The 26,089-nt window shown below is 41.6% G+C and overlaps 1 protein-coding gene across 2 annotated transcripts in view; it reads left to right on the forward strand.

The window, feature by feature from the left end:
* The window catches only part of LOC103188456 (protein CASP), a 174,105-nt gene that overhangs the window by 53,349 nt on the left and 94,667 nt on the right, over nucleotides 1-26,089 (forward strand). For both annotated transcript variants that reach the window (XM_042338434.1, XM_042338435.1), the window contains exons 3-5: nucleotides 10,615-10,662; nucleotides 19,844-19,922; nucleotides 25,472-25,609. In XM_042338434.1, the coding sequence (XP_042194368.1) occupies nucleotides 10,615-10,662; nucleotides 19,844-19,922; nucleotides 25,472-25,609 (265 nt within the window). The remainder of the gene's footprint in view (nucleotides 1-10,614; nucleotides 10,663-19,843; nucleotides 19,923-25,471; nucleotides 25,610-26,089) is intronic.

A 26,089-nucleotide genomic window follows, 5' to 3' on the forward strand; every position in this document is an offset into this window, starting at 1 on the left:
AGGATCGGAGTAGAAGCTTCAGGTTAGAATCTCTGATGCACTGTGCAATTGTCAACATCTGCCTAAAACTGGTTAATGCTGCCTGACAAAGGTGTTAATCAGAACCCATCAGCTGCTAATCAGCTTCCAATTGTGTGGTGCTGTCCTGCTAATCATGTCCTCCAAATGATGTTGAGACCTGTGAGCTGAGGTGGAAATTGAAATACTGCAATTAGCCACTTGATATTGTTAGGATTTATTTGCATTTCATTCCATCTCAAATGCCTCATTCCTCTGGATTGGTGAATATCCTTTTCATGTAAAAATTGCTCCTGCTTTCTTACAAAACCTTAATTGCCTTTATCTTTAGGATATTACAGGAGTCCTGTAGCTCAGTGGTTAGAGCACTCGCCTTGCAAGCGGGAGACCTGGGCTCGATTCCCAGCAGTGTGAAACCTTGGGCAAGGTTCCTTACTCCACACGCCTGATAATCTCTCACAAAAAAAACGAAAAAAGATAATAATAAATTGGTCACTCAATCCACAACTGCTTGTGGGACATTGCTATGTGCAATTGGCTGCAGCGTTTTGCCCACAAATATACAGACAATTCACTTTACAGTGAGTGACTAGAGGATGTGAAAAGCACTATATCAATTGCAAGGATTATTAATATCTAAACTCACCAGTAGAATGCACAGTGCTGCAGGGATGCACAGTTAGCACTAACCACACCCTCGTTTTGGGGTTGCATGGCCCAAGGTCCCGGTAGTTGCCATGTCAGGTGCTGGAGTAGTGTGTTGGGTGGACCATGAAAATACCAGTTTTGGTCTCTGGTCTGGTTCTTTTGATCTTCATTGCAGTGGTGATGGGGGTTACAGAGTCTACACTGATTAATTCAGTGCTATGTCCCTCCCCACCACCAAGTTTCTCCCCTGTCCTGTTCGTCTCCTGAAGGCATTGATCCTTGCTGGGGTGTCATACCATGAATGCCTTCTGGTATTTCTCTACATTTTTCACGTGTAAATTCAGGCAGTGAATTTTGACGTGCAGTTTGACACATGAACCAGACCTATTGTCATTCAGTGTGTGCACATGCATGCATGCACATGTATCCATGTTGATTGAGATCAGCTAACACAGCACAAGCCAGGCATCCAATCTTTTGTTTGCTGGTTAACATGGCTTCGTACCACACCAACAGTGCAGTGTGTTCATGCATTGAGCTATCAGGGTTTTTATGAGCATTGCAAAGTCTTGTGGCAGCAAAATAGAATAACGCATTAGCAACTGTGCTCACCCTGCCTGTGTTGCTAATTTTATCTGGAGCTGAGATACAGTATATGAGGCTGATGTAATCTCTTGTGAGTTGTAGCTGTTAATCAAAAGTTGACGCCTGCGCAGAGCATGTAGTTCAATCCCTCCTGGCGATTAACTGACATTCGATAGCTCTCTGTATGAACCCAAAGGGAATTGAATTCAGCTTGGGTTATCCTGACCTGAACAGAATTAAATCTGTATTGGGCTCAGATTGTAAACAAGTTGCAGGAGAAAATGTGGATGTGGAAACATTTGAGCTGGAGACACCTCTCATCTGAGCCAGAGACCACTCCCAAGCTCCCCATTTCTTTCACCTGCCCTTGGCCATTATTTAAGTATTTAAAATATAAGATGGCTCAAGTCAAAAGTTTACTTTTCCTCGAAGGGAAGGCTTGTTTCTGCCAAGTGGGAAGCTGAGATATTGCGAAGGATATGCATAGGATTTGTCAGTGCCTGCGTTCAGCAGGCTGGCTCTAGAAAGGCTGATCTAGTTCTGCATTTAGCCCAGACCTGCATTCTCCAACTGCCAGCACACCTTCAGCTGTTAAAGCAAACTCCCGAGGTCTCAGTGTTGCTGGTTACAGGACCATTAGCCTTGGTGCAGATCTATGGCAAGAAAGTAATGCAAAAAGAAAAGGCCTTTGTACTGTTTGCATCACTGAAATACGTATATTTCATGCTTTCCCTACTGATGCCTTTTGCAGCTGTGCACCATACTTCTACTTGACCACAAGCAACCTCTCCTGACTCAGTACCATGGCTGCATGTCTGTGTGTGTGTGTGCACACACGCGCAATTTCCTCTGCTCAGGCAGATTCTTTGCACAGAATGAACTTTTATTAGATGCTGTGGAGGTGGCAGACAGCACAGAGACTGCAATTGTCCACATTGTTTCCTTCAGTACCATTTGCTCGTTGTTTCGCCTTGCCTCCTCCCTTTCCTCCTTCAAGGCCGGTCTCAAGACCTTTCTTTTTGACCGTGCCTTCAGCTCCCCTCTCGACTCTCTACCCTCTCCTCACTCCCTCCCTTCCCTCCCCTCACCCTGACCATTTCCCCACTGCTCGGGTTCTGACCCAACTGTACAGCGCCTTGGGACGTCCTCCCAACGTGAAAGGCGCTCAATAAATGGAATCTTGTTGTTGTTGTTGTTTCAGACTTCGAATTGCACATAAATTAGGCCACGTTTACCAGAATCAAGCATAAATGGAATCTTTGAAGACATTAATTGGGCCATTTTATCCATGTGCAATGCTTAGGTGTATGTTTGAGTCAATGTACTAATATAGGGCAATGCAGCTCCAGTCTAGATCTGCCTCATTTATGAGATAGGTTGTGAATGGGCCTAACTCTTTCTTTCCATGGTGCATCTTGTGAATATTACAGGGATTCAGGGGAGTATGTAAACTTTTTGCAAATGTTGGGTCAATTTACTTCAAACTAAGATAAGGTAAGCTGGGTGTCTGACATGTGGAAAGTCATCACCATGTTTAACAGTATCCACACCAGGCTGAGAATTCCACCCACACATGGAAATTTCCCTGTTTCTGGAATGGAGTGTGCACTCTCTCTCTGGAGGGACACATCCAGCTTACCTAATCCGAGAGTATTAGTTGGCAAGAGATGTGGGTTGGGGAATCTCAGAGTTTGCGTTGGGGTAGTGCTGGAGTTTGAACCAACCAGCGTTGGGGAGCTCCCTAGCCTCCACTGATGCTATTTTACCTGCTTGTTATTCTTCTGTTGTGGTTTGAGTTTAACAGCTGCTGAATTTAGTTTCTAAGTTACTCAGTACTGAGCTTTAAAAATTGTTTGTGCCAATTTGATCGTTTGAACAAACAACATCACTCACTGTGAATAGAAAGCAGGAGAGCAGCTTGTACCTATAGTCAGTAGAAGTGGTATTTGAACTTGCTTCATAAGCACTCTTTGGCTTCATCACTGTCCCTTGTTCAGCCAACCATTTAAACAGGGACCTCTGTAATTTAAGCAAAATTTGAAAGTCACCCAAGTTCTATTGTAGGAAATGTTTTAGTGTTGTGTGAGATTTGTTGCCAGACTGCCATTATCTAAAGCCCTATTTTAAACGTTACTGGTAGGAAGTACAGTAAATAGACTAATATAGTGTCCTGCTACCTCGAGTGTTTAGAAACCAGTTCAATGCTTTGTTGCTGTAGGTTGCCCACGTACTCCAGGTTGATTATTACCACTTTAGGTCCATTTGGTGAGGGAATAAATCACTGAACTGGTAATCTGACCAGAGAATGCATGTAGTGGATGTTCCAGCTGAATTATTTCATGGTATCAGCAGAAACTGGTACAATGTGTATGTTCTATACTTCAGGGTGGTGTGTCCCCAAAGAAGGTAATGCAGGTGAGCTTGACCTGACACAGGATAATATCTGAAACAGAACAAAGTCACATGTCAAAATTAAGAGATTTAGCTTCAAAAATAATAATTTGTCCTTGGTCTTTCATAGTAAATTGGCCATTTTTACATCATGTATAAAGTTATTGGTGCGACATTTTGGTCTATGAGAGATCACATGGTCCGTCACTTACTGATGTTTAGTTTTTTTTTCTGAATTGTTTAGTGTTTAACATGCTTAAATAACCATCTTTCTGGATAGATGTTCCGATCAATTTCATGCGTGTAACGTTTTAAATGCAAAAGGGGTTCAGACGAAGAATCTCCTCCTCCCAGAATTCCCAATTACCACCTTCACATTCCAGCATCAAGCTGTTTCTGAAATGAGTTGTAGCGTACCCTGGCCTTAACCTCTCATCTCAGTAACTCGTTCCAGCGGATAACTACCCCTCTGTGAAGAAATACTTCCCATTGTCTGCGTTAAATGTGCCCTTATGCTGTGATCTCTTTTCCTGCTGTCTTGGCATATGAAATTCTCCTTGGAGTCTCTTGTTTTATGTGATGTGGAACCGGATGGATTCCAGCAGTGAACCGGATCAGTGGTATTTCTTGAACCCTGCCATTCGATAACACTCTAACTAAAGTTTCCTTGCAAAATTCTGCACCCAAAGAAAAATAACTACCGCCCCCCCCCCCTTAAAAATGTCATCTAATGTCACATTGCTTATTCGTATCGATCGATTAAGATTTTATTTATAGCTAGTGGATTATGATTGTATTTTATTTCTTAGTGAAACTGGGATATATACTCCATCAGCAAATGAATGCACATTCTGTACACACAGTCATGCTCCCAGTGCAAAGGAATAATGCTTACATTAAGTGGGGATTTAGTGCTTGAAAAAGAACCAAAGAAAATATTTGTTATTTTTTAATTATTTGAAGATGAAACACCATAAAATGGAAAGAGGCAGAGCAGGGGTTTGGGGTTACAGTCGACTGCCTGATGGGCCGAATGGCTGCCTCTCTGTGGTGTCATTTCTATGATAAAACTCTGAAAGTGCACCTATATTTCGAATAAATCTCCCCCCATCCTCACCGCTTCCAAAACAACCAAGTTAGTTGTAACAATGAAAACGAGATTTGTTCCGAAAAAATTTATTGTACATTGCGCGGAGTTGTCTGGCGCCTCTCAGAAGGATGTAACTACAGTTAGTCATTAAAACTGTTCTGCTCTCGTGATTCTACAGTGGCTTATAAATCAGAAACCTTTTGTACTAGGTTTAAGCGTTTTCCTGCTGTACAGCACTGGTGACAAATAGGGGTGTGCCCAATTATATAAGCACAAACGGATGGCTAGTTAATCTTATTTGAACAAATGGAAATGGAAATTCTAAAGGAAGGGTAGCAAATTTATGGAACTGAGCGATTTCTGATTTTAACTGGAAAGGGATAAAGTATTCATTGACTTTTGTATAATGGGTCATTATATTGTAAAAGCAAAGTTTTAGATTAACTTTGTATCGTTGAAGAAACAGATGTCTCGGATGGACTTTTCAGCAAGTCTAATGAAAGGAAAAGAACATTTTTTTTCTCAGTGAATTGTTGACCGGAGCCAGTCAAGCAGAGCTCCCACCGAGTGCTGCTATGGGAAAATATTTACATCTCCCATGTTGGAGGGATAAACTGCTTTTGCTCCTTGAGCATTGAGAGGCAAACATGCGCTCACCCTCATAGCCATTTTGTGCAGCATTTACCTGACAATCAATGGGACACAGAGCAGGTGCTGGGCTGGTAGAGAGGATCGATCGTCTTGTGCTGGGATTAGCCGGTAAAGGAGTTGCACCTTAAAAGGAGGTGCCAGTGTCTATGTGGAACAATAACAACAATGTGACTCTGTCCTTGATACAACTTTTGATTAAAAAAGGCACTAGCAAGCTATTGTGCATTTATCTTTTTGTTAAGAATGAATCCGACATTGTCAACAGAAGAAAATGTGCAGTAAGGGTCACGGAGCACGCCACATTATTAAAAGCTCAGAGGTGTTACACATTTAAATAGGCAGAATGTTAAAAAAAGAACTTTGACATTTACATACTAGACTTGTTGCAGTTTAGATTTTGAAATATGAATTGTTGTCAGCTTGAATTGATAGCCAACGTATTGAAAGTTGGCTGTAATTTGCCCTCTGAGAATAGTAATACAGAGAAGCAGATGGGTTTTCAGAGTAACAAATTGTGGTGTATATATAGCTGTGGCTTTGCAGCACTTTCACCTTCACTGTGGAGCAGCCGCTGATCCCAGATGTATCCAGACTACAATCATAATGAAGAGCAGATCAGAAAGATTTGTGGTTGATGAGAAGTTAGTATCAGACATGGACGGGTGGAAGACAATGGTGTGTAAAGCTCTCCATTACGTTTCAGTTTAAGGATATGATTCCGATACCTACATTGAGCTTATAATGGGCGATTCTATTCTCAATGGCCCTCTAACTATACATCGAAGATTCTGGCAACTGAGAGATTTTGGGATTGGATTAGAGAAGATAGCTCCAGTGAGGAGCGACTCAAACACAGGTGCAATGGGGAAGCCAGGACCACCATAAACATGATGTCCCCAATAATAATAACAATAATCCTTGCATTTGATATAACGTTTATCATATCCAGACATCTCAAAGCGCTTCACAGAATATACTGTAAAGTGAATTGACTGAATATTTTTTGGGTGAAATAACAATAATAATAATAATCCTTGCATTTGATATAACACTTATTACGTCATCGAGACATCTCAAGGTGCTTCACGGGAGTAACTGTAAAGTGTAATGCCAGCATTTGTAGACATATGCCAGCCAATTTATGCACAGGAATATCCTGCAAACAGTCAGGAAGTGAAAAGGCATCCTGCTTTGCTATAAGCAAATGGTTGTTTTTTTATGTATGAATCCATATTGTTTTATTTATAAAGATGATTCAACACCTGGAGCATTACAGCTGAGCCTGATCCTGTCCTTATCCAATGTGCACCAGGTGTGCTCTGAACAGCAGTGTGATCTCAGGGTGATGATATTCATTCATTGCCTCAAATTATTGTCAGTGTCAAGTCCAGCTCTTCCCTGTAACTAATGTCAGACAACTCTGAACACAGATGCAAGTTCGGAAAGACAACATTGGATCATTCTATTGCTGTACGTCTCTTCAAGTGAAAGATTACAATACTCACACATTTCTCATATCAACTCTGCAAATGTCTACACATTTGCGTCCATTTTCGATCACTGTCATTGTCACCAAGCACGCAAAGGACAACATAATGGGCTGCATTCGACTAACTGATTCAGATTGTTCTCACCAGTTTCGGTTTTCATTATGATGAACCGCCATCACTCAGTTTTGGAATGAAGCATTACTGTAAACACACTTTCCGAACTCTTTCCGAGCGCGAGGATTCTATTCCATCATGTTCTGATCTACATGCCACAGTTGTCAGTCTGTGAATTAACAAAAAAAATTCTGATTCGATGTTCCATTTTTATAGGTCATCTGTTCTTGGTTTAAATCAGCGAAAAAGTTTGACGCGTTTCCTGATATTTTTAGCTTCAACAAAATTATCATGAGTTTTCAACAAAAAAAAAGCAGACTATGTCGGGCACGCTCTTTTTAATGGCTGATTAACTCTCCAGTAAACCTGGTGTAAATGGGAAAATTTGAACTTTATATGTTATGTAGTCTTTCCAATAGTATGTTCCTCTGGGATTTCAATTCCAAGCCCCGTGATAATGTTATGTTTCCCAGAGTTTGTCGCCTTATATTGTGGCTTTCTAGTAGCTTGCTCGCATAATGAATCCAGGCCAGTATCAGGCGTTGGCCCCTCATTATTCTGTGCAGAATAACCAGGAATGTGGGAATGTAGCCGGGCGAGATGGCAGGGGAGCCCTGTCACTGTGTGTATGAGATGGGCCTCTTCATAAATAGAAAATGACAGCTGGGCTAATGATGTCACCGAAGATGGAACAACTGCTGCATCTCATTGTGTGCCTGGCAGTGAAACCAGGGCTTCCTGCTGGTCGCTGCGCATCTGGATAATGAAAAGAACATACTGTCAGTAAAGTCGATCGGATATGTCGTGGTAGTTATTACTGATAAACATTTGCCCAATATTTTGGACTATGAACTGGGGAAAAGTCATCATGTAGGTCAGAGCCAATCAGATAAGAGACACAGATAGGTCGATCTCGGAGACCTAGACCGTGCAGAGAATGAATGTTTTATAGACAGCCGCGGAGAGGCTGATTGAAGTATATTGGAAGCCTACACGCTGACGCCAGGCATAAGCTGTCTAGAACTCTTGCTGGCTGAGAGATTGCAGTTTCCTTCCCTGTAAAGGCGTGCTCCATCACGTACCCGTGTCACGTTTTCCATTTCAATCCGGCGACGCAAGCCTTTGAATTTTCTGTCTGATCCTCTGACTTGATGTACTTGCTGGCCATTGTCAGTGACAGTGCAAGGAGCTCCGTCTGTAAAAATAGAATGCTCAAAGGAAGTACGATTGCAATGTTTCCAAATTCAAATTATGTAATGTAATTGACTCTGAGAGTGAATTGCAGAAGAGGTGTATTCAATAAATTGTCCCATCAAAACATTCTTCTGTGTTGTGTAAGGGACAATGACATTGGAAACATCAAACTTGCTTCGATTTGTGCACTACATTCATTCTCCATATACCTAGAGAAAAGGTCCAAATCTTTAGGAGATTTGAAGCTGTCTGTCCTAAGAATAAATCCCACCTGCCCACACCCATGTTGCCTACCTGCACCCCCACAGAAATTAGTAACAAAGCTACATTTTATTAGTAAACCTTGCTTGCAACCAAAGGATCCAATATGGAATATAGATTGACAGACAGATATATATTTCGTCTTTATATATACTCAGCTGGCAGGACTCCTGTGGGAGGACTCAGTGGGAGGACTCCTTTAATATATATTCTTTCATAGTCTCTCTCTCAGTCTCCCTCTCTCTGTCTTTCTCTCCCAGTATCTCTCTGACTCGCGCTCTCTCAGTTTGTCTCATTCTATCCCTTTTTCAGTCTTCCTCTCACACAAAACACAAAGTCACTGCACATGATAATATATTCTCTCCCCCAGTCTCTCTCACTATCTCAGTCTGTCTTTCTCTCTGTTTGTCCCACATGGGAGGGACTCTAGCTCCCATGACAAGCAGAACAAGTGCCATACATTTGTTGTAGAATATAGATGTGTCTCTCTGAGCAGTGTGTGCTTTCCTCTGTCGCTATGTAGTTGCAGAATATGATGCATACTTCATACTTTGGTGCTTAATTAAACTTTTTTAATATAGCTCATCGGAGATGCCCCCCATCCCCCTCTCAAATATGCCCCTGACACTGCTAGATGCAAGACCTTTCCAATGAGGTATAAATCATGTCTCTATGTCAAACAGTTATTGCAGGATTGTCAGATACACAGACATCTCATCCTTATTAGCATAGATGACAGATCCCATTTCCCCATATCTATCTCAGTATCAATTAATACCAATAGTTCCAAGCACCTATCCATCTCCTTCTCAGTAAACATCTTACCCGTCCTATTGGTGGCATCAGCAGTATTTGGCATTTAATTGAGCAATATTCTCTTGACTGCAGCGTCAGCTTCTGACGTTTGGGCTGAGTTGGTAAAGCCACTGTACATAGTGAACCTGAGGTATCCTGACCAGGGTGGTGCAGGGTTCGATCAACGGTCTGTGATTCAGGAATGGAAAGAGGAGTGTGTGATCCGACTCGTGTGTTATCGGGGCATCCAAAACATAACTTCGTTCTGAAATAAAAACAGAAGCCGCTGGGAACACTCGGGCAACATCTACAGAGAGAGGAAAGTGAGTTAACGTTAACTCACTTTCCTCTCTCCATAGATGCTGCCTGACCTGCTGCGTGTGCTTCTGTTTTTGTTTCAGATTTCTAGCATCTGTAGTATTTTGCCTTTTACTTCATTCTGATCTTATTTTCCATTATTTCTGGGAGGTTGAATGCAAATTTTTGCTTTGCTGTTGGTTTTGGTCAGATTTCTCTGTGGGATATCAGTGATTGGCTGCAGAGTGAGACACGTGGTGATGGTGTATGAAACAAGTCAGACAAAGAGATACCAGGCAGGAATGAGTTGGGTACAAGATATTGAATTGCTTTTGTCCAGATGATTTGTGTAAAAATAAAGTGGACTCAAATTGTAACAGCATGCACATGGCTGATTTATCGATTGCAATCATACATAGACACAAAAGATGAGTCGGCTATGCTGTTATGCTCAGAATTTTCATTGTTATGGTGAGATGGTAAACTGAGGTCAATTAAAGGCAATCACCTTACAGTATGAACTTTACTTCGAAGCAGCATGTTGCTGGTTCGCTGTGCTGATTATTGGTGCTGGAGGTAAAAATGTTTTCACTTCCATTGTTAAAAAGTGCCACTTTGGGAAATGATCGCTGAGTGAGATGTTAGTTGCTAAAGAAGGTTTGTGTATTCTGAACATGAAGTGATTGGCATCTCAGTTCCAGTAGCGAGGAGAGAGATGAGCTGCATAGGAATGTAGATATGACTTTTTAAAGTCAAGCAAAACCATCTTTTTTCTAGTTGTTTATCTGTTCTAATCCTGATGCTTGTAGATGTCCAGCAGTGCAGTGGACTCATAAACCACCAAGTAAAAATGACTGGAGTAAGCTAATGTTTCCTCTGACATTGTATTTGCTTCAACATTGTTGGAATTTACACTGTGTCACAGGGGAAAATGCTTTAATTTCAGTTTTTAAATTGTTCTATTAATTGTCCCCTATGATCACCCAATAGAAAGAGCAGTAAAACCATATGTGCTGAAATCCTTATCTTATTTACGAACTGTTTCTTTTTTTTCTCTCTCCCCTCCCATCCCCTTTACAGGACTTCAGGAAACTGGTGGCACCATTACTGAAGAGTTTCCAGGCAGAGGTGAGTCTCGGCTTTCACATGTTATAGTGTTAAAAATGGATTTTACCTGTTATTTTTGACCCGATCCAGACTTTAACTTCTAAAAGCAAAAATAACCATAAACCTGGATCGTTTGTGTAGGAATGTGATTGCGATTTTCATGCTGAAAACTTTCCTGCACTGTTGGGTGCTGCAGTGGATTTGACTGCTGCTCACAGTGATGTATCATCCTGGCTGCCCACTAATTGTGGCAAGCTCACACCTGAACATGTCTGTCACACGTAATGTCATAAACCCATTGTTTACACGCAGGCGTTTAACTTAAGTCACTCCTCCTTCCCCCTCCTAACCTGCAGAGGGAGGGAGATGAAGGAAACATGGAGATGTTCACATGCTAGTTACATCAGTTCGATCAGCCCATCAATACACAAGTAGTGATTGACTGATATCATTGAACATGCTGCATAACGACGACTCCCTGCTGGAGGTCAGGGGGAGAGTTGTATTGAGTTCCATTACAAAAAAGACTTTCACACCTGCCAAAGGTACAGAGGAGATCATTAGGATGATACCGAGGATCAGACTAGAAAACCTGAACGTTGGGGTGGTTTTTGATGGACAAGGAAGATTAAGGATTCCACCAAGTCAACATTTAGGTAACACCAAAAACAAGTTTGTAAATTTCACAAATCTTTCTGATGAGAGGTTTTAGGAAAGTTTATAAAGATACAACCCGGTGACGTACCTCGTACTGAATTTGTGTCAGCGACCACATCATATTGCTTCCATATGTTACAATTTTATCAAAATGTTCTTCTTTCTGCTCACTTCTCCCCTCACCCACCCCCCACATACACATCTGCACCTTGACACGTCTTTATACTTCCATCCTATCCCCCATTATTTCATGCTAATATAGGTCTTTAGATAGAATAAATCCGCTGTTTTTCAACATAAGATATGCTTGTTGTATTGAGGTCAATGGAAATCTAACCACATAGTTAGCCATTAGGTATGTCAGGACTTCTTTTTGAAGTTGAAAATGTCTTTTGCTAAAATGTCCCTAGAGGAGAATTCAAATGATAAGGTAACTGAAAAAAAACTCCTCTCCTTCAGCATGAGCCAAGATAGTTATTTACTGTGATTCCATGTCTGCCGTGCATTTATACCCTTGGGGTGGCTTTTGCATACTTTAATGTAAAAATTGCCTGGAATTGCTTGAATATTTACATAAATCCCAGGTTCTGCGCTACAGCTGGAATGTAAATGAAGCAGGTAATGATTCATTGCTTTTGAAAGGAGTCTATGCATCCGGAACTTATTTATTTCTAACAAATATTGGTAATGACAAGGCTTAGATTTTCTTTTTTAACTCAAAACACTTTGTGGTGGATTTAAATTCAATTAAAATGTAATTAAGTATTGGCAATGCCACCAAAGACTTTTTTATTCCTTTTAGGTTATGCTTTAATAGTATCTTGTACTGATACAGATTTTTCACATCGGGGCGTTATTTTTGTGAAGATGGGCTTGGGAATCCTCCTTTCATTTGTTAGCAAACGCAGAGTTACGTAAATCACACAAAGCTGTGGCACATCAGGAAAGTGCAGTGTCACTTGTCACATGTCTCTGTGGCATGGCCCACTACTGTCCAGCTGATGGATAAGTCTTTTTGCTGACTTTAAGATTCTAAACAACATCGATCATGTCAGGCTGTTTCAACTTGTCCAGAATAGTAAAACCAGAGGACATGGCCTGCAATTGAAGGGGGAAATTCAGAATGAATCTATGCAAACACTGTTTCAGTGAGCGAATAGTGAACCTGTGGAACAGGCTCCCGAGGGAGACGATTGAAGCAGGAAGTGTTGATTCTTTCAAACACAGATTAGGTAGTTTTCTTTTAGAAAATAACATTATGGGATATAGTACATAAGTAGTTTGGGACATATGTGCATATGACCGCCAGGGAGGTGGAAGGCGAACTAGATGGACCTTGATCTTTTTTTTTCTCTAGCATTTCTTATGTTCTTAAACTCCTTCAGACGGACCCCATTTCTTTTATTATTTCATTCCTAAATTTGTGAGTGATTATCTCTAACTCTTTGCAAATGTGAAGGGCCTGCAGGTTTCTGATCAATCCAGAGAGATCTGCAATTCGAGCCAGCACAGAATCTATCCAGCATAGATGGTTTGGTTGCAGAAATCTTGGTGTAGTCTTCGTACCAATAGACTGTTTCATGACCTTGAGGCTAGACTACGACTGCCACAGATAATGGATGGAAATTCTGAAATCATAGATTCTGAGCCAAGGAGCCTTCTTCAGCTGACCTTCTCTTGTGATTGTGATCAGCAGGATTAAAGCTGCTGCTCGATACAGACTGTTTATACTGATAACCTTTCTCAGACGCCGGATACTGAGCCACTCTCTGTTGTCCTAGTCAGTTGACATCAATTAGGTCTGAAGGGACACATTTCCTAAATTGACGCCTCCACTGTTTCCTCTCTGATCAACATTCTTCAGGATGCCTGAACCCAAAAATGTTGCAGTGACACCCATTATGACAATTGCCCTCAGCTGAACGTGCCACAGACTTCCTCAAGAGTACATTTGTTCCTTTCATAATTCAATTTCTTCTGAGGTAAAACTGGACGTGTAACGTAGGTTGTGAAAAACATCCCCTGTGTGGATAAAACAGGATCAGAACAGGACTCCATGACTGAACCCAAGATTGATTAGCCTGGCGCTCTCAGTATAGCTTCAGTTGTGGATAAACTACTGGACGGCTGCTGGTACCCCAACCAACACAAGGAAGAAATTGGCGGGAGGAGAGAAGGAGTGCTTCTGAATTTCCCTCTTTAGTTGATAACTTACTCAATGAATGAGGACAGATGTAGCCAAGGACAGGAATTGACTGTTCAAAGCTGTCTATTAGTTTAAGGGTTAAGTGCTGCAGACAAGGATTTCAGGAAGATGTTTGAAACTGCACAATGTAAACTCTCAAACTGTGTACTGCAGATCATCACCAGGAGGTCATTATTTATTGCATAACCCCATAAAACCGATTTAACCTTGTCCCCCTTCCCCCCTGAATACCATCAGTGTGCTAACTGGTTGCAGCAAATAGGGTAATTAGAAGCAGACTTTTTCTGCTCTTTTCCCACACAGTTACAGATGGTTAGATTCCTTTAATGTAGGGGAGGATATAACCATACTTACGATAGGAAATTAATGCTTGAAAAGGAAGCCAAATTCAATTTCATCCAGATATCTTGGGGATATGTTCGTGAGCAGCATGGAAGCAGGGAGGTGAAAAGTTTGCTTCTGAGAAAGGAGGCTGATTTTAGCCCTGTATTATTCATTGCGGAGCTGCCAGTAGTACCATTAATAAGGTCAGTTGTAGCAGGACTGGGCAGCTGCCAAACACCAAGGAACTTTAAATTAGTGAGGGAAGTATTTTTAGCCGATTGATCACTCAGAAAGACTTTTGTTACCGAAAAGGATCACAGCAAATTTAGAACTGGGGCTGGTCCTCGTGGCAGCTGTGCACTTTAGGACTTTAATGCCTGAAATTTAATTGCAGTTTTGAGACTTTGCCAGTTTCTGCCTGTGAGTATGGAAGCATTTACTCCATTTAGTTTACAAAAAGGATATTGAATTTGTTTGTAAATTTGGCCAAATCTGATGTTCTTTTTTGTAAACTAAACACAGTGAACTCCCAGGCACTGAATTGGCACAGAGCTTGGTCTGCGATCGGGAGAAGTTGAAATGATTTGAGCACCAACCCCAAATTGCAGACAGCTACAAAACCAGCCACCTGCACCCTCTCACCTGTCAGCCTGTGAACCCAGCTCTGGTAAAGGACATAAGGTGTCCTGCAACAACCAGCATCATAGACATTAGAGATAATTGAGTCCCGAAAGGGTTCACATGCCATGTATAAAATGTTATTAGTATTACTCTCTGCTTGTAAAGAGATTAAAGGTTTCTCTTTAAATTCTTTGAGCAAACAAACCCTCAGATAGCTGTAGCCACGTTGGCCTAAGGAGAAAGGAATTTGATATGCTTGTGAAATGACATCTGACTATGTGATGAGCGTCGGAATATTGCTGACTCACAGTCTGAGGAAGGGAGGTGGCGGGTGACCCTGATGTGAGGCAGACTGACCTGATCGTGCTCGTGGGGGGTGGGGTCAGCTCCGACCTCGCTGATGTTGCTGCCATTGAGGAGGGGTTACTCTCCACTCGGGCTGAGGTGATTCGATTTCCTTTGGAGGGGAGGTCAGGGAAGAGTGTGAAACATTTACCCATTATAGTTGCCACATCGAATGCAATTAATATTTCTTACACTCAATGTAGAAAAGGCATTTTTTCTGCTGGCTTGCTCAATGGAGGATGTAAAGTGGTCTTGGCTTTAGAACGTATCACCTGAATTCGTTTTTTTGTCTGGGGTCGACGAGCAGAGTTTGATGTACTCTTGATTGAAATGAACTTGTAACTCTTAGAGGTGAACAGACCTGTTTAGATGAACTTACCTTGTTTGGCTTCAGGGGATTCTCTCCAGGAATAGTTTGACTCTGGCTCCTGGAGCAGTAAGTGCGTAAATATTTAGTTTTGCTCTGCCCACTGTGAAAGTGATTAATTAAGGCTTCTGGTAATAAGACCCTTACCTACATCTCTCCCCTAATTTAGCAGCAGGTTTACTAAGTTACCATCTCTTACTGCGCTGTCGGAGCAGAAACTGGAGCAGAGAGCTTCACTTTTATTCCTGTTTACTGTAGCACTGCTTTTCTACACGGAGTGAACCAAGTGCCTGTGTGAACGGTCTAACTTTGTCTAGTGTGGCATGGAGTGCAGGTAAATAGTGGCCATTCATTTCAGTAAAACCAATTCAACTGATCAAAACTGGTTATTACCAGATCCACTGCCTTGTTTGCCGGATATGAAGCTGGTATATCACTAATACTTTGAGATGACTGGAACACGTGATAAGGCGCTATATCAAACGCAAGGCTTATTATTATTTGAAAGCGGCGGCCAGATGTCCAATGCTGCAGCCTGTCCAACAGCTAGGACCACTGAGCACAGTGTGGGAGAAGGACAGGTACATCTGATGTGCTGGGTATGGAATGTACCAGGAAATTGTCTCTTTATAGCAACCAAACTAATAATGTACTCAATAGACTGAGAGGAACTATGAGTGAGCGGGAAGTGCAAACTCAAATCCTATCCAGGGCAAAGTTCATGTGATTCCTTTCTGCACAAAAGATAACATCTTACTGCAAACTGCAAGAGAGCCGTTCTGGAGATGTGATGTGAGATATCCAAAACGTTCATAACTACCAGGGTTTCAGGAATGTAGATACATCCTACTGATTGTAAATGTTATAACGTACACCATTTATTCTACACCAGATTCAGCAGTTTGATCACACTTACAGATATAACCTTTTTAGTTCTCGGGCAAAAGCCAGTGATATTGTAGTTTGAATTTACTCGTACGTTGTTGTCGTATAAATGGTCTCCATTACATTGTGGTCTTGGATAGAATATGACTGATGTACAACTTTCCTGTAGCCGGTTGTGTTCAGTCTCCACTTGGTAGAACCATTTCTGTTTGAATAATAGGTGGGGGGGGGGCGATAACTAGATGGTTCTGTTGTAATTTAACTTGCATAGTTTAAATATGTTTATTCGATTGATTCTTTGTAGAGCCATTAACCTTTCCAAATAGTTTTTATGGACGAGACATTCTTTCCATGTTTCTCCTAGGGGAGAATGCTCTGCTCTCCCAGACTGAATTCATTTCTTAATTGTAATTGTTTCAAATTTATTAAGATTTAAGTTTATTAGAGTTCAAGATTAATTCATTATAGACGTGATATTTCCACTTTATCCTTTTAATTGCAGTTTATGGGCGCCTCGTTTAAACCCTGTACATTCAACATTGTTTATTGAAATAATGGCCATCTTGAGTAATGTGCGTGTGGAGTGTTCCAACAGTGGTTTCTGGTGGGCGTTTTACAGTTAACATATGCTACTGTTGGAACAATGAAACCCTGGTAGCAGCAAAAGCTCTTCCAACCCCAAAGCCCAACTTCAGCCGACCTCGTCCTCAAACAGCCTGTTCCTTCCTCTTCATTTAAACGAGCAAAATTTGTTTTTTAAAAGTAATGTCTTATTGGAGAGAGCGCTGCTGCGATTAACTCCATATAAAGGAAACGATAAGTTTTCTTCTAAAATATGAAACCATATTAAATGTCTGACTGTCAGCAAGTGATGCAGCCCAGCACCATTCAGTGGTTTGGCTCATAATCCATTGTCCCAATCTGTGTGATTATACAATCAAATCAATCACAACACAATTGTAATTGGTGCCAACGTCAAGTTGCTCTCCTTAGAGAGCGAAAATGGGATGTATACTTTCCTGAATTGTGTGTGTGTCCAGGCAAAAAGTGCTTCTTAGCTCTGAAACCCTTAAAGTCCTCATTAGACTCCACAGTGTGAAGCAGTGCTAGAGTGGTGTTCCAGCAGAACTACTGTACATAAAGAGGTGTAAACGTGTAGATGGGTAGATTCAGTGTTAATGACAGTACACAGCTCATTCTGTGAGTGTTCCACCTAGAAAGAACAAACATGCTGTTTGTCAGGGCATCTGTGGTAGGGTTTTTGTTCTGGCTGTGTACAGTAGAGGTCAGAAGGCCTGAGCAACAACAATTTACACTTATATAGTGCCCTCCACACAGGGCAGCGTCTCAGAGTGTTTCACAGCACAGATTGTAACAGTTACTCTCCTAAGGAGCTGAATATTTTTCGGTGGATCATTTCCTTTTGGTTTGTTCCAAGTCTGAAATGCACAGCTAGTAATTTCTCAAGTGAAATGCTATTAAGTAGATCTTTTATGACGTAGGTATGGTTACTTGCTTGGAAAAATAGGCTTGAAATAGTTTTGAGATGTTTAAATTGTGTGCATGAGAAATGAGATCCACCCTTCTGAGAGCAGAGTGTTTCAATACTGTGATTGTGTCAAATGGACTCTTTTGTTCAGTTTCTGGCCTATGCAGAGCTGTTTGTAATAGTTTGTTGATGGCATTAAAGGATTGTGTGGGTGCAGTTTCAATTAGTGTCAGTTTTACTAGCTGCTATCAAACTGACTACGGGTTCAAAAACGTTTTCAACTCTACGCTGAACGATTGTTGACGAAGAGTTTCCTTTCAGACTGTACAAATAAAATCTTTTTTTAAAAAAAAGCTCCCGTGGGAGGTGCATCATTCTTTGTGGAGCAGTATGTTTCTGTCATTACAAGGCCTGTCTGTGATCACTGGCTGAGTAACCGAGCTCCTTGTGTTCAGTTACACTGGGCAGTCACCAGGTTTTACAATCGTCACCAACTTGGCCATTCACTTTCTTCCTAAGTCTATTTGTGGAAATTATTAAAGGATTTTTATAACTGTATCTAAACCTTGGCCGTTTTTTGCCTTTAACTCACTTTCAATTTTTGAATTTGAAGAGAAACATTTTAATCACACAATAATGAATTTACAGCCAACGACAGATGTCTTTTTTGCATGTGAAAAAATACCATAACCCATAAAGAAACAATGCTTTACGATTAGTCCAAAACCACTTACAAATGTGAGTTCAGTTTTCTGATTGGAAAAATTGCAAAATTGTAGGCTTTCTGGGCATGAGGTGTTGATGATTATTGGAGTCCTGTAGCTCAGTCGCACTCGCCTTGCAAGCAAGAGACTTGGGTTTGATTCCCGGCAGGGCGAAAACTTGGGCAAGTTTCCTTACTCCAAATGCCTGATAATAATCCCTCAAGAAAAAAAATAACAATTTGGTCACTCAGTCCACGACTGTTTGCGGGACGCTGCTGTGCGCAATTGGCTGCCGCGTTTCACCCACAAATATTCAGTCAATTCACTTCACAGTATATTCTGTGAAGTGCTTTGTGTTGTCTAGAAGACAGTAAAAGCGCAATATTAAATACAAGGATTATTATTATTTAGCGCCCAATCACGTTAGTGTTTCAGCGCGGCTTTCAACCACTACACCCTGAAACTCTGGAACCCTCTTCCTCTGTCCCTCCTCCTTGCCCCTTTCTTTCCCATCTTCAGTGCGTGCCTGAAGACCTTCCTATCCTACGGCCACACACCCCCCATTCCCCCCTCCCCAGCATCACACCCTGTTTTACCGAGGGTTAGAGCTACATGAGTTTCAGTGAAATACGTTTCAGCAGAAGGTAGGTAGGGCCTGGCTTTAATGAAGATGGCCTCACTGTGTAAGCAAGCCAACAGGGGCAGAGAACTATTAAACCTGATTACGTTGGCACTATACTTGTGGCGCCCCTCACAGCGACAATGTACTAAGCCAAACTGTTCGTTATTCTACTTGGGACAAAATGTGTCAGAGGGAGTGAGAGACATTTAACATAGCAAAAAATCATGGAGGAACAAAATGTCAAACTAACAAAGGGTTGTGAGCGTGTGGTAAATGTTACATAATTCCTGTTAGATAATCACGGGGAGCTTTGTAAGATGGACAGACACTCCTGTGATCCCGTTGAGGTGAACTGACATCCGATGTCACTCTGGAGTTTGAATTCATACAGAGGCCAAATGGTGGCACATGAGTCTGCTCTGGAGACTGGTTCTGGGACAGGCCAGACATGTCGGTGAAGAAGAGGATAGAGAGAGAGGAGAGATACTGTAGAAACAAAAAGTATGTAAATAAAAAGATGAGTAAAATGGCCTTAGGAAGGGAGGATGGTGACTTAACCTTTCCTCTTTTAATGTTCCTCCAGCATTTGTTTTTCTGTTTAGTCGACATTATGAAATGGGAAAAAAAGCTGCCGTTGTTTTTTTGCAAAAGCTGCAAGTTACAAGCCTGGCAAGCTCACAGCTGGATGTGTAAAGGGACTTTTTCAATGGTGATTTCTGAGCAGGCCATGTTCGTGGAAGAATTGTGAATATGTCAGTAACTTTTACAGCATGAATACCCTTTTCCGGCAGGTGCTTTGTTATGGGATGATCCTAGATCCTTGGGATTTAAGTGGTCACCTCCTGAACTAGCTTTGCCCAAAGCGTTGATGTTCAGAGGTTTTGGGATTGGGATGTGGAATTGAATCAGTATCTGTGGTTTATTCGAAGGAAAGAAAATCACATTTTGCTTTAAAAAGAAACTTCTGCTTTGTGTGTTCCAGATTGATGCGTTAAGTAAAAGGAGCAAAGAAGCAGAGGCAGCCTTCTTGAATGTTTACAAAAGATTAATTGATGTTCCAGGTACGTAACCAGAACATAGTGATTGATGATGCAGCCCAGCGTATTTCCTGACACTTCTGTGGATGGTTTGGAAATGGTTTGTTTTCTTCCTTCTCGCTCCAGGGTTTGGTTCCAGACTAGGCTGTTAACCCCTCAACTGCTGATAGACCAAGGGAAAGGTCTGATTCCGATTTGCAGTTCAGCATACAGAGTGTAAAATAAATGTTTGATTGCAATGCCAGGAGGTTGTTAGTACTTGAAAATCCCCCAAATCGCAAACTTAACATTAAAATAAAGTGTACAATCCTGTAATGCTGTCTGTTCGATTGTATCGCCCTCAAATTCAACTTCACAGTAAATCCTGTGAATCGCTTTAGGATGTCCTCCTGACCTGAAAGGCACTGTATAAAATGCAAGTATTATTAGTGTTATCCTGTTCCACCATTTCTTCATTCACATTTTTAGTTTCTAATCCACTTAAAATACAAATTACAAACATTTTGTAATTTTAAATATAAATATTTGTGCAGTGCATTTTTTTTTGCTTTTCTGATTTCACGCAGAGTTCAGTTTTATTCTGTTTTGTGCCCGATTGTTAAATGCAACTAAGGTGGTGTCATACAGTGCGTGCATTTTCATTGTATCCTATTCTGGATTACTTCAGACAGGGTTTGTGTTGTACAATCTGATTTCCCTCACTGCCTGTCGTCCTAAATGTACCATTTGATCTTGGCCACCATTTTTCCAACTGGGTGCTTGTATTCTAATCCCAATCCACAGAGACTATCTTGCTCTGCTCCTCGTTTTCCAATGTGCTGTTGCTGGTTAAGCATCCCTGTTGGGTCAGTGAGGGGAACCACTCAGTAAATCATGGCTGCTGTGGTTAGGGTTCCTATCACGATAACTCACGCTGGATGCCTGTAACGTGCCTGAAATATGGGGGAAGCTTCACTGGTGCCAAAGTGTATAATGTAAAATATTGTATCTGGGGGCGGCCAGGGTTGACTGTGATGGAGCTTTATGGCTGCAGCACAGCTGCAAGACTCCCTAGGAACGCATTGTTCACTTTTCTCTTGGTGTTTTTATTTTCACTTTTCCTCTAATATTTCTAATTTACCCTACGGAAGACATGCGACTATCTCTGGGGTGTGGTTTTCCACAGACAGTGATCGGCTTTTGTTGCCTCGTCCAGACGGCCATTATTCATGTGTGAACCTTCACAGTGAGCGTTGTGAGGTTATCCAGAGGACTACAGCTGAGCTCTGAACCTGCCCTTACCTGACATCTACGTACTCACTCGCTTGCACACTCACTCAATCACTGATTTAGCACATTATCAAATCGTCAAAACGTTTCAAGCACTTCACAGGATTTTTGCTGCAAAGTGTGGTGACTGTGTTTTTGTAGGTGAAGGTGGCAACCAATTTGCATAGAGTAATGTCCCACAAACAACCTTGAAGTAAATGACCAATTTTATCTGGGGGATTGTTGGCCAGGGCACTGACCAGGAGAATAATGTCACGGGATCTTTAACGTCCGCCTGAACAGGCTGACGGGTTCTCTTGTTGAACATCTCATCCAAAGAATGACAATGCAGTGCCCCCCTTACATTAGCCGGACACTGGGAGCTCCAAGTCCCGATGTGGAGCTTGAACTCGCAACCTTCTGACTTGGAATCGAGACTGCTACCCACTGAGCCAAACTGACATCTATATACTGAATAAACTCACTGAGCCATCAGAGGAGAACTTCTCTGTTACGTTTAAAGTGCTGGTGAAGTAAGAAGATATTTTACATAAAAGATAGTTGGTGTGCAGTGGGAGCCTGAGTCCCTGGTAGGCTGGCTACTAATTGCTGTGTGAATAAGCAGACTTCCAATTTGTTGATTCTTCTTAATGGGACAGCGGGGTTAATTCTGTAATTGGCTAATTACATTAGCCCTGAAAGCCTTGTCCCATCCCGTCCCTCCCCTCAGACAGAGAGGCATCTGAAAGCACAAGTCCATCAGAGAGACTGCACACAAACACACACAAGGAGTTATTCATCTTGCAGATGGGCGGCACTGCACGTTGTTTGCAGTCTCTGCAGCAAGGGAAAGTGCACCCGATTTATGAGGAAAAGGCGGCAGAAACCTTGGGTCGTTTCAATTTAGAATCTTACAGATTACAGCACAGGCGGAGGCCATTTAGCCCATTGTGTCTTTGTTGCTGCTCACTCAGCACTGGAACTAACTGCTCTAACCCCATTGCGCTGCTCTGCCTCCATCACGTCTGTGCTGGTACTCATTCCCCTATTTGAAGCTATTTAATTCCTTACTTATTAATATAAATTTCCTCAATTATTGTCCCTTTTAAATGCTTAAACTTATATAAACATGCTTGTCACTGGTTATTACTTTTTTTGCTATGTGTGCAAAAGACAGCCTTTCTGTATTCTGCTGCGTTCTTATGTTTGCTTCCACACTCCCTCCCCCCTTCTCTCTCTCTCTCTCTCTCTCTGTGTCTCTCTCATACTCTACCCCTTTCCCACCCATTACTCTTTGGATATCCGGTAGCCTAGGTCTTATTCCCAGGCATCTATTAAAGTTCCTGTGCTGTCTGCTGCCATGGTAGCGAGCATAGAGTATAGAGCAGAGACATGTCTCCAGGCGTTTTCTAGCTTGTAAAGGCAGAGTTAGGGGGAGGGCCTGTCTGTCTGGAGTTCACAGTGTATTGCTGGACCCTGGAGGGATTGGAATAGGTTGGAGTACATTACACAGAAATGATCAGAGTCTGACCCTCGTACTCTGATGCTGTTCCTGTGCCCACACACACACACACCCACCCACACACAACTTGCATTTATATAGCGCCCTTTCTGCACGGTAAAGTCTCGGGTAGGATAGTAGAGTTAACAACGGTGGAACTTGATGCCGAGCAAGAGAGAAGGTGACCATAGGCATAGTTGAAGAGGAAGATCTTCATATGCTCGCTCACTTGCTCAATCACACTCACACATACAGTGGGAGGGGCGTGGGTTGACTCAGGATACAAACAGGATTGGGGATGATTTTCCACCGTTTCTACCCGGAGGCCAATTTAGCTGTTGTTGTCCCAATAGCTGTGATCAGTCAACATGGAATTAGACAGGTCTGTACAGATCAGCCCTGTACAGGGCAAAAACAGCAATAATGAATGCAATAATTAGGAGAGAATTTTCAACCTACATTCTGAAGAGCTGTATCATTCCCATTTAATTCTTAAGGTTAAGGTGGGATAAGTAGCTGTAAACCTTTATTTTACTGATTGGATATTGGCTCTGACCTCCTAAGCCTCCCCTTCTCTCTCAAACTCAAACCTGTGCCTAACTTTAGCTTCGATTTGGATCCTCCAACCTTTGGAACAAAACTGGTTTTCTTCACCCCCGCCACATTGCCTGCCTCCGCCCCAGTCTCTTACACGTAGCAAGCCTCCTTTGTTAACAGGAGTATTCAGACACCGTAAGGTGGCAGGATAAGAAAGAGAGCACAGATTGTGAGGGGAAGTTCAAGACCAACATTGGGAAGTATCTATTTACACAGGGAAGAATAAACAGCTGGAATGAATTTTCAGCAACGAGCTACAGGCTAGAATACTGGACATTTAAGAAACTGCTCAATACTGGGTCTGGAAGGATGGGATTACTTTCTCGATCATATTTAATCAAATAATAATAATCCTTGCATTTGATATAGCGCCTTATCACTTTACGTCTCAAAGCGCTTCACAGAATTTACTGGGAAGTGAATTGATTGTATATTTTGTGGGTGAAACGCGGCAACCACTTGCACACAGTAGTGTCCCACAAACAGTCATGGATTGAGTGACCCAATTTTGTTTGTGTGAAGGTATTATTAACCCCAGAAAGCGATCCGCCATTCGACTAATCAGGTTCCTACTTCCTGCTAGGCAAACAACTACAACAAGATTACATTTGTATAGCGCCTTTCATGTTGGGAGGACGTCCCAAGGTGCTGGAGAGGTGTGTGTGTGGAGTAAGGAAACCTGCCCAATGTTTCACCCCGCCTGGGAATTGAACCCAGTTCTTCTCGCTTGCGAGGCGAGTGCTCTAACCACTACTCTACAGGACTCCACAAATGACAGAAGGGCTTCATCCAAACCTGTCTTGTGGTTCTGAGATGATGTTTTTAGGATCACAATATTTGCTGTTCTTCAGACAGCTCTGTAGTTTACCATCTTAAATCTTGTGCCACAAATATATTTTGAAGCAGTTTAAAATTGCTAACTAAATGTTAGTTTTTTTAATAAATGTAAAATGTTTCTAAAATAAACCTACGTTAAGAGAAAAAAGTCTCTGTTTCTGTTTTAATTAATGACTGACATAAACAAAGTGTTATTACTCCTCACTGTGTGGGTGAGTGGCCACAACGCCGGGCATCCCATTGAGAGAGTATTGTGTCATATTGGTGTAACGGCTTATATATAAATTACCCTCACCTTAAGTCATTGAAAGATTTGAAGTTCAATTTCGTTAACTTATTTTTCTGTGAGGCTGATTGAGAGTTGAAATTAAATTACAAGCTGGGGCCATTGCAAATTGACGTCTTGTGTCATGAGAGATATGGAAAGGATCCTGTTGGAGATTTTCAGACTGATTCTTTCTGCTTTCTTTCTGAAAGGATGAAAGGCTCTTCCTCGTGTATACTTAGTTATGTGTTTTAACTTTGAAATTGGAGTTGTTTTCACAGAACAGAGAAGGTTAAGAGGGGATCTAATAGAGGGATTTGTTATTCTGAAAGGGTTGAGATGCTAGAGATAAGATCCTGCAAACATTAGTGATTTTTGATCTATGTCTCAGACAAATGTCCTACGTTCGACAGTTCTTGATTCTGTCCTTTGAGCAATGTGCAATGGAGTGGGTTTTAGACTTTCCAGAATGTGTTAGCAGGAACGGAATATTTATCCCAGTGGATTTGTTGCATTGTTCAGGTCAGTTTAGTGGCTGATTGGGCAGTTATTGGTATGGTACCTCATTCTGTCTCATCACCCATCTGCAAAGATGCCTTGCCTCCCAGCTTTGCTTCTTCCTGTCCTATGCAGTGTTCTCGGAACTCTGGTCCTCTCATCTTAAAAATATATTTAAAAAAACTACATATATTTATACTATATATTATACACTATATATTATATGCTATATATAATATATATAATGTGTGTGTATATATATATAACACACCTAATATTGTAACTTATCAGCTATTTAAAGGCATGTCTACAAACTTTTCTCATGAAGGATATTTTTCTTCAGAATGTTTCTCTCTTCTGAAAATGGTTTGTTTTCACAAAGTAGAGCAGGGGGTTGGGTTCTGTGGCACTGCTTGCCTCTTATAGCTCACTTAAGTGACTGATGTTTTCAGTGAGTGCTGTGTTGACTGAAGGTGACAGCAGAACCTGTGTTGGTCGCCATGTGATATCCACGTACTCCTCCAGCAGAGTTCACCAGACAGCAAACGGCTACGAAGGGTAGGGGATGTGCTAGTTAAGCTATTGGGACCCCAGGTTTGCTCATGCCCTGCTTCTTGTGGTTTGCAGATCCTGTAGCAGCGCTGGATGTGGGACAACAACTGCAGCTCAAGGTCCAGCGTATGCACGACATTGAAACAGAGAATCAAAAACTCCGTGAAACACTTGAGGAATACAACAAGGAGTTTGCTGAAGTCAAGAATCAGGGTAAGGGAATCTGTGACTGTTAATCTGTCTGTCCCAGAAACATTCCACCAATGGCATTGAGAGGAAAGACCAGTTCGTCTGCTATTTGATGAATTTGATCAAACATTATTGGCTAAAACAACCTCCTACTTTTCTCCCAAATAGTCTTCATGATCTTCAGAACCACTACAATAGACAGACAGGGATGTGATTTAACAAAAGATGGCTCTGATACGTTTGCAATACATCTGAACCAATTCCTAATGAGATCAGTTTTCTGTTTATTATATTTTTAAACACCGAATTTCTCAAGAAGTTGGAGTATTTTAAGACAGTTGAAGTTTTTGTGCAAAAAAAAACTGAAATGCTGGTCTGTTATCAGGCGAGACTCACACAGACTGTTGATGCTGCGCTATTCTGCTGGTGCTGATGTGAATTACATTCATCTTTTATTTGTAACTTTCTATTTTGGGAAAAATTGTTGAAAGATAAAGTGAATTG

Source organism: Callorhinchus milii, unplaced genomic scaffold (genome assembly GCF_018977255.1).
Source record: "Callorhinchus milii isolate IMCB2004 unplaced genomic scaffold, IMCB_Cmil_1.0 Scaffold10, whole genome shotgun sequence".
NCBI classification, from domain to species: domain Eukaryota; kingdom Metazoa; phylum Chordata; class Chondrichthyes; order Chimaeriformes; family Callorhinchidae; genus Callorhinchus; species Callorhinchus milii.